The 9,625-nt window shown below is 36.6% G+C and overlaps 1 protein-coding gene across 4 annotated transcripts in view; it reads right to left on the bottom strand.

Moving 5' to 3' along the window:
* The window catches only part of MLLT10 (myeloid/lymphoid or mixed-lineage leukemia; translocated to, 10), a 127,943-nt gene that overhangs the window by 64,092 nt on the left and 54,226 nt on the right, over positions 1 to 9,625 (bottom strand). For all 4 annotated transcript variants that reach the window (XM_017741441.1, XM_008639308.2, XM_017741440.1 and 1 more), the window contains one exon: positions 5,417 to 5,512. Coding sequence is in view for 3 of the 4 variants with exons in the window: in XM_008639308.2 (XP_008637530.2) it covers positions 5,417 to 5,512 (96 nt within the window). In the remaining variant the exon portion in view is untranslated. The remainder of the gene's footprint in view (positions 1 to 5,416; positions 5,513 to 9,625) is intronic.

Here is a 9,625-nt window from a genome sequence, read left to right as displayed (position 1 = left end):
ACAGAAGCTGAACTGTGAAGATTCTCAGCAAACAACTGAAAAAAACATCATTTTGTGGAAAAAAAATGCACAGTGGCTTTGGTTGAAATTTTTACTTCACTGAGCTAAATGGAAAAATCTAATGGCTACAGCCTTTATAGTCTATTTAAATATGATATTGTTACTTTATGCTTAAAATTAAAAATTAGAAACTAAGCTTTTAATGCTTTTCTGAACATACAATTTTTATGCCTTTTTTGTTAAACTGGAAGTGCTGTTCCATCAGCAGTGGAACTGCTGAAGACTTCAAAACCTAAGAACTTGGATTTTTAAGACTTTGTAGTCTCAAAACCAAACCAACTCCCTGGCACGTGAACCATCCCACATTCATCAAATTCCTTAAGAACCACCAAGTAAAGAAGACACATGAGAGAGCTGACCGAGACACACTTAATTCAAACCCTCTCTCTGACAGGTAGAAAAACACTCTTGAGCTCCCAATGCAAATTTCTTCCTCAACCCCTACCCACCCCCAAGAATTCTGGCCCTTCTCCTACGCTCTCCACATGGCTTTCAAAAATTTCATCTTTAGGTCCATTATTCGTCTGTTAAATTTTGCCAGAATTGTCCCTATTGGTGAACAATAGTCAAAAGAGGTTTCACAGAAAGTAATTAAGTGGGCAGGGAAACTGCATGCAGAACATTAGGAAACCATACAAGGGAATATTATTGTTCTCATGACTGAAAAAAATGTGGAGTTGTGATAACAGAATTTTAATAACATAAGAAAGAAAATGAAAACAAAATCAGGAAAAAGAAAAGAACATTCTACTGATATTTATACTCTATTTATTTAGTAAAACAGCTCTTTAAAGCTCCTTAAAAAAAACGGATCAAACCTAGAAGCTATTCATCTATTCGTAATGAGCTGTTTTTCAGCTCTTTACAGACTAGAATTTAAAATAGTACCTAGTTATCTCCATTAAAGACCACACAAACAAATGCCTCTTAAAATTGAGCATATACACAAGTTTTCCCTGCCCCAAGTGGGATGCTTGCTGAATTTTGGCCTACAACAGAATGTTTTCTTCATCTTTACATAAAGCTTTGTATACCAGCTATACAAAGTTTTCCATCTTTTACTAAAATAGCTAAGGCATTTACATAAACCTTACTTTTCAGTTGCAAATGACAGAAGACAACTAAATATACAAGCTTTGAGGAAAGCAAGTATTTCAATCTACTTGCATACCAGGGCCAGGCAATGACAAGTAGGCATTAATTTGCAAACACTGTGCTGTGATGTGGCTTGACTGCAAGCCTGAATCCCACTCCTGGCAGATTTTGAAGAATATGCACGCACAACACAGTTCTGCTTTGGAAAATTTTGCTCAAACAGGTATTTGCGTTTCAGAAGGTGCTATAAGGTGTACTGAAATCTACATTCTTAGTCAGAGAATCATGAACACCAACATGATGAAATATACCCTAAGCACAGAGAGCTACTGTCATTTTTATGGTCTCCATCTATCACTCTGTGCACCCTGAAGAGCTACACCATCCATCTGCAGCTACTCTTAAACCTTCTGAGGATTTATGGTAAATGTGCAATAATCACTCTTAACATACGTAGTACATTCCAAGGTTTGAGTGGCCTTTAGCCCTATGTAGATGTATAAGGAAGTGGCCTTGCACAGAGAAGGGAAGGACCATGGCAAGTAATTCTCCCCAAAAACGCCAGATGGTAATAGCAGAGTCCCAGCAAAAACCAACCAACCCAAAAAACCCCCAAAACAAACACTGGGTTTGCACGGCCAGGTTTTGGTAGTGGAGGGGCTAGAAAGGGGGGGTTTTTTTGAGAAGCTGCCAGAGGCTTCCTCCATGTCCGGCAGAGCCAATTCCAGCCAGCTCCAGGACTGACCCAATGCTGGCCAGGGCTGAGCCCATCAGTAATGGTGGTACACCTCCGTGACAACATATTGAAGAAGGAAAAACAAAAAAGGGTTATTGGGCAGATGTAATTGCAGCCAGAGAAGAGCAGAGTGAGAACATGTGAGAGAATCAACTCTGCAGACAACAAGGTCAGTGAAGAAAGAGAGGGAGGAGGTGCTCCAGGCACCAGAGCTGAGATTCTCCTGCAGCCCATGGAGATCCATGGGGATGCAGAGATCCACGTGCAGCCCATGGAGGAAACCCACGCCAGAGCAGGTGGATGCCTAAGAGGAGGCTGTGACCCCATGGAGGTCTATGATGGAGCAGGCTCCTGGCAGGACCTGGAGACCTGTGGAGAGAGGAGCCCATGCTGGAGCAGGTTTCCTGGTAGGACTTGTAACCCTGTGGGGGATCCACACTAGAGGCGGGCTGTGCCTGAAGGACTGCACCCTGTGGAAAAGTGATCCATGTTGCAGCAGTTTGTGGAGCATGGGATGGACTCACGCTGGAAAAGTTCATGGAGGATTGTCTCCCATGGGAGGAATGCTGGAGCGGGGGAAGGACTTTTCTCCTTAAGCAGCTGCAAGAGCAACCAGTGATGAACTGCTCATAACCCTCACTCCTCAGCTCCCTGCACTGCTTGTGGGAGCCAAAACTCAAAACCTGAGACAGAACTTTTTTATGAGGAGTAAATATGGGGCTGATGGCCCTTTCCAACTAAGAAAGCGGGCAGAAGAAGAGGCAGCAAGAGAATTCAAATTCCTAAGTTACTGTAGTTCTTCTCAAAACATTTTCTATCTATGTTCCAAAAGTGAAAAAATGTAGTGCTACTACATTAATCAAAGAGTAGTCAGGCATCTCTTATTTCCAACTTTCTCAAACTTAACTGATTCAGACTGAACAGCATTTGCTGAGACATTACATGGATGCGCAAAAGTGCCTCTCAAAATAGCAGGGACCAAAACATCAGTAAAATTTCTTGGAATTAAATTCTGCAGAACAAACAGGCAATTCAAGTACACTAACAGAAGATAAATCCATAGTTTATCATGCAGCCTTTCATGATTCCATCTTCAGAAACAATTCATCCAGAAAAAAACATGCTTTAAGACATCACCTGCATAAATGGTCATTACCACCGGATTTACAAAGGATTTAACATCTTTAAAAAGGAAAACCAAATTTTATTTCAAATTTCTGTTCCCCCCACAAGAACATCATGGTGGCAGAAGTGATTATATATCATGATAAAGTCATGTGCTCAGTACGAAAGACTGCTGTGAAACAGACATCAGGTCCAAATCAATTCTAGCAACTCTATGTAAAAGGACACATAAAAGTAATACATTAATACAGTATTCTGAACCAAATACTCATCTTAGAAAAAAATAAAGCTTGTTTCATTACTAAAATTTCAAAGTTTTGAGGAACACATTATGAGTTGATAACCTAGAAAAGCAAATGCATGTAAATGGGGTTAAAAGGACTTAGGGAAAATTAATGGAAGGAACTAACCACAAAAAGAAAAATCACTTCCATATATCCAGTCAATGCTGTTCTAAAAAAATATAATCACACTTAGTAATCTCATTTAAAAAACTCAACACAAATTTTTCTGATGATTTGAAGCACTATAAAAAAAAGGCAATAAATGAAGCAAACAGGTTAGGTAAAGAAAATCCACATGCAAAAGATTAAATAAAAAACTAAAAGGGCATGATGATATTCAAATTCAATAATTAATATTCTGTTTCAGTCTAATTCAGCTATAATTTAAATTCTAGAATTAGAGATTTTCTGTTCACTTTAGTGTTTGCTCTAGCTCATCCCTGTGACTATCCATAGGAGTAAACTTTGTAACTAGGAGAAGGATAGGGAGGACAAAGCAATTAGAAATAAGCTTAGCACAAAAACAGAATCCAGCTGTGTCTTTGGCATTAAAAGCATGTTCTAATAGGCAGGACGCAAAAGATAATCAATATTTCCATATATTTTCTTTAACTTTTACAAAAATATACAGTAATATCCCTTTTTGCAAAAACTTATGATGATTAGATAATCAAAGTACAAGATGGATGTAATTTAAGAAAGATAAGATCATACATAGTGTAAAACCTAAACAAAGGTTGTAAAGTTTAAAGATGTTCCCACACAAGAAGCCTCTCTTACAGGCAATGAATTTTAGAAGTTGTCTCCAACTCAAGAGGAGTAGGTTGAGGGCAAATTAATAAAATTAAATAAATCATGTGGACCAGTCAATACTACTCAAAGTGTTCTACAACCTAATTTCAATAGAAACTGTCACACTCACTGATTGCAATCTCTAATTGCTCTTAAATCAAAACAGCAAAGTGGTAAATTGACTCTACCTTTTCTTCCATTTTTTTTAATAGTTCTTGAGAGTTTCAGAAAACCACTGACTACTAACTCTCACTTGACACAACCGCATCAAATAGAATACAGTAGAACCAGAAATGAGACTCTTAACAGAAGTGTGAGTTCCAAATAATGGGATGTTAGCAGGTATGCATTCTCAAGTTACTGATCTTACTACTAAGAATAAAGAAATATGCAAAGTATACTAAAAATCTAACTTTCTTGGAGATTATTCTTGAAATTGATACCACGAGTTGAGAGAATACTTCCAGAGACCAGAGAAAGTCGGTATTTCAATCGCTTCACCCCGTCCTGACAAGGTTTTGATGTACCATATGCAAACACACATTTGTTGAATATAACACCTCAGCAACCAAACCACACACAGTTAACACAAGCCTCAACACCTTTGCTAAAACACGGTGACCTATGTACTGAGCACAAATGAATTCAAACCTTGATTCTCCAACTCTGATGCCAAACATCTCCACATGAATGGGACATACCTTTTCCAACTTTGAAATCGTAAAACCCATTTCTCAATAGTATTGCCCATTATTCTGTAGTGCCAACATTGGTGTCATTTTATTGGTGGATAGCAAAAGTGATTCTTGCTGAGTACAATGAGAACTGTCATTATTTAACCCTGCATGTTGCCCCTGGAATTAGTTATTTTCTAGCACATCAACAGGAAAGAAAAATCACAGAACCCAACAAAACAATCTGCTAATAAGGCATATTGTAAGTATATGAAGCGTAAGCTGTAATTTCATAACTACCAGTTTTAACTTACAGGTTCAGTGTCAGCTCAGCATACACAGGTGAATTTTTAAGGATAGACTTTCTAAAACTTCTCCAATTATTGAATATACCTCAATTAAAATAAAATTCACTTGAGTATCACTGGCACCTGACTCACAATTTAAATACAAAACTCTAAGCCTTTCTCCATATGTTAAACCTCAAAGTATTTTAGGATTTTACACTATGGGAAAAAGTACCAAGAGTGCTTGATAATTATAAAATTTATGCCATTATAAAGCTCCTGTATATATAGTGGAATGATTACATCATGAAATTTCAATGTAAGTAACTGAAGCGGAAGAGGAGAAAAAACACATTGACTTACTTTTTCTGTAGTTACAGTAAGAGATGGAACCAAAGATGGTGAGGACTCTGACTGCTTCTTATATTTTTGCTTGTGTTTATCTTTCTCTTTATATTTCTAGAAGTTGTAAAAGACAATAAAAACTGAGTTCAGCTTCACCTTTAACACAACCAATTCTATATCGCATCAAGTGTTATCAAAATTTAAGAGAGATGGCAATAATGTCCTGTGCTATTTGAAAAACACATTAATGTTTTGAATGTTTTATAATATAATTATATAAAGGCAAATCAAGTATTTCTATTTGTTTTCAAAGTGAAAAACTGAACACAAAAACCAAAGAAGAACAAAGCACAAACTGAAATTCTTCAATTATAACCAGCATTTATGAATGCACTGTTGTTAGTATAATCCATCTTTACAATAATCACTTAATCAACAAAAGAAACTGGATTAAAAACAGAGACATGGCTTCTGTTTCAGAGATCTTCATTCATTTTTCAGCAACGATTTCTATCTTCCTGCATCTCTGCACCGGCACAGTATTTTTTGTTGGGATACTAATGTAAATTAATGCAAGGTTTTAGCTTTAGCTCCCCTACTGACATCTCCATGCATAACAATGTGAAATCTGATTTAGATTTCATTTCCAAAAAACGGGCATACATTTTAGAGAATAAGTATTTTCCATGGTAAACTGAATAAAATATCAAAAGCTATACAAATCAAATGTGTTTCCTAAAAGAGCTGAGAATTTAGTCACTTCTTTTTAATTTTTTAAACATGAAGCATTGGCAGTGTGAACAAAATTGTGCAAACAGAGAGAAAACAACTTCTTGTCCCAGAGCCTTTATAGTATAACAGAAGTCTTTCATACTGGTAGCAATCAATTTTTGGAGGAATACAGAATCAGTATTTGTTTGAATAGTTTAGACAAATACTTTACAAAAACAGCCACTCTGACAAAACTAACAAACTTAGAATACAGGAGTTCAGTATTTTTTCCAGTCTAATCATAAACAAGTCATTTTTTCATTAGCAATATAATATGGTTTACTTAGTGTCAGAAGATGCAAAGAAACTGCAGCTGTGAGAGAAAGTTACTTACAAGCTACTGGCTCTCAAGTATTTTATTTATGTATTTGTGGAATTTTTGTGAACTAACACAAAATTCTGCAGAACAGCACAATGTACGGCTATTTGTTCAGACTGAGTGTGTCTACAGAGAGCTAGTAAAAAACGTGCATACATATGGGTTGACACAAGGGGTATAAAAAACCCATTGAGCAGCTTGAAAAGATGTGTAAGTCTGAATATCCATATGAAAACTCGGTAACTGTTTTGAATCTCAAAATCCACCCATGCTGATCTTTCTCTATTAAAATGATTGTCCAGACTTTCAAGAACATCATTTGTTCAACAGTGATTGCACAACTGCTCTCACCAAACACCAGGATGAGATGCAATACATGCATACTCTATTCAGGTATGACAAAGTATCACCTTTCTATTTCTGTCCCAACAGAAGAAATATCAGAAACTTGTTTCATGGAATCAGCCTGAGAGAGTAAGAGAATGGGTTCTAAAATTCTCTAATAAAGTAGAATCTGTTAACTGACATCCTAGATGCAAAGCTGAAAGCAAAACACATTTATCGCTGCCTTTATGAACTGTAAATACCAGGTGATTGACTTAGAGATCACCTTGTCTCTAACCAGCCCAAATCCATGTAACTAAACTTATAAACCAATTTTGCCAGGAAGGAAATACAGTTTAACTAAAAAAGTTCACAAATCAAGTAAAAAAAGGTATCATCACCAAAATATCCTGTAAAACTATACTTGCTAGAATACAATGTATAACGTTCTTTTAATTCTTGTACACTTCTTAAAACTCAAAGACAGGCACAACAGAACATTTTAAAAAGATGATGGGGATTTTTAGGTTTGGGGTTTTTACACACTCAAGTGAACTTGGAGGTTTTTTTCCACTCTGCCACATGGATAGAAATACGGAGTTTTTCCCTTCATAATAAAGTGTACAGGTGTCATAATTACGATGACATACACCATAAGGTAGGTTTTGAATTTTTAAAATCTAATACAGGTTAAAGGCACTTTAGTTTAGGGATGTTGTTTTTGGTTTCTTTTGTGTTTTTCTGGGGGGGAGATTGTTTATTTATCTCTTTTTAGACCTGCAAAACACATTGGAAAGAAAAAAATAATATGGAGAGGAAGTATTCAAATGCACTGCACAGTCTTTTCAATAACATCTTAAATGTAACAGTCCCCAAAGTGCTACCCACACTAACAGAAAAGCAAGCAGGGATCAAGAACAGACAGAAGCGTCTACACCAAGGCTGCCATGTTATCCCTCAAATCTGTTGATACAAAAGACTTTCACCAGTGCTAAGCTACCAAAGTTACTACATCATCAGTGTATGTGTTTAGAAGAACTTGAGTAACAATTTTAGTGAACCCCAGACAAGCTTCAAGAAGGAAGCTATGAAATGGCTAACCACTGCCTGAGTTTCTTTAGCTTTCATCACTCTACTGGGAAATTCAAATAATCCTAAATAATTTTTTTATTCATCATTTTGGAGCCAAGGGGCAATGACTTCAATACACTTTAAGATGAAACTTCACAACAGTATCAGTAAACAATAATGAAACTTTTAAATGAACATGTTTTAAGGTATTTTCTGTTGACTTTTTAGTGTTCTGTTACTTCCAGTGTTAATTTCATCTAAAAGGCAAAGAAGCATAAAATTCTGATCAGAGGAAGACCTAGGAGGACTTCAAATTACGTTTTGTAACATAATGAAATAAACGGTAGTCCCAACACATAAGGAGGTGTCAGGAAGGACAATGGACACAAGGACAGCAGGAAGGAAGGGGGCATCAACGAGTACACATTTGGAAAGAATAAGCTTGATTTCTGTAAAGTGAAGCATCAGCAACCACATCAAAGTCCTCTCCCAGACCCAAACCATCAAGACAAAGTTTGCCAGGACAGCTCATCAAGGTTACAGCTTTCCACTCAAAGCCACTGCAGTAGTAACCCATCCAAAGGCCTTCTGCATACAAATATCTCATTAACAAGACATCTGCTGTCCTTAACTGTACATTCCCTCCTCCTTTAGGTTATACCTCCTCTCACCTTTTTTCCTTCTTTTTTTTTTTTTTTTTTTTTTAGTTTTCTTTTTTCTTCCCAAGTAAAGTTAAGAAGCGCTACTTCTGAATGTGAATTCAAATGTATACAACATCAAAGAACTGGAGAACACTGCAGGAAAACCTCTGAAAGAAATACTCAGCTTTTACACTGATAAGAATAAAAATTTCAACAACAACCTACTGAGCCAAAGAGACATAGCTCCCAGAAAATGACTTCTTGCAGTTGCACCCTCTTCTACCACAAGGATGCATAAAAAGTGTAAGAAGAGTTCTAAAATATCCACTTTGTAATCCAGAAAAGGATTAACAGAGGGATTAACAGAATTTCCACAATATTTAACAAATACAACAGTTTTCAATCAAGTTTGTCTCAAAGGCCACACAAACTAGCCATCTTCCCTACTGCCAGAAAAACAAGGAATGGTTAGCTCCTCATGGACAACTCTGCATGTTTCACTTTCATAAAATCTCTATTCAGCCACAGTTCTAAAAAAATTCAAAAAAAACTTAGCAACAGTTCACCAAGATAAACATTCATCCATAAAACGACATGGGAACCCCCCCCATTCTAGGGAAGGTAATGATATCAAATGTCTGACCTTTTACAAGCTTTACTGTAAGGAAAATAAAGGACAGAAATGATTCTTAACAAGGACTGAAAATAATATTGCCAGTAAGTGAAAGCTAAGGGAGCATTAAGGGCAGGCAGAACACACATATCCCATTTATACACTTAGGAATGAGTTCAGATGTTCCAAACTCCTGTGCAGAGCAGATAAATGCAATCTGTACATTCTGTAAAACCAAGATTTAGCAGAAGACACAATTCCAAGGAAGAATACATTAAAAAAATACAAGGCCAACTACAAAATTGACAAAGGGAACTTTAATCTTGGTTCACAAGTAAGATAGTTGAGCAGAGAAGATTCAGGCAGCTCCTGAACCTTTCTTACTGTAAGAAAAATAAGGTATGATTGCCATGCAGCCATTGGGTAAGCACCTGTAACAATATTCATCCTGAACAACTTGAAGAGCCCTGATTTATGGTGCAGCTAAA

This window comes from Corvus brachyrhynchos, unplaced genomic scaffold (assembly GCF_000691975.1).
Source record: "Corvus brachyrhynchos isolate BGI_N302 unplaced genomic scaffold, ASM69197v1 scaffold167, whole genome shotgun sequence".
Classification (NCBI taxonomy): domain Eukaryota; kingdom Metazoa; phylum Chordata; class Aves; order Passeriformes; family Corvidae; genus Corvus; species Corvus brachyrhynchos.
The sequence above is the reverse complement of the archived record's forward strand: the minus strand, read 5'-3'. Positions and strand labels throughout refer to the sequence as shown.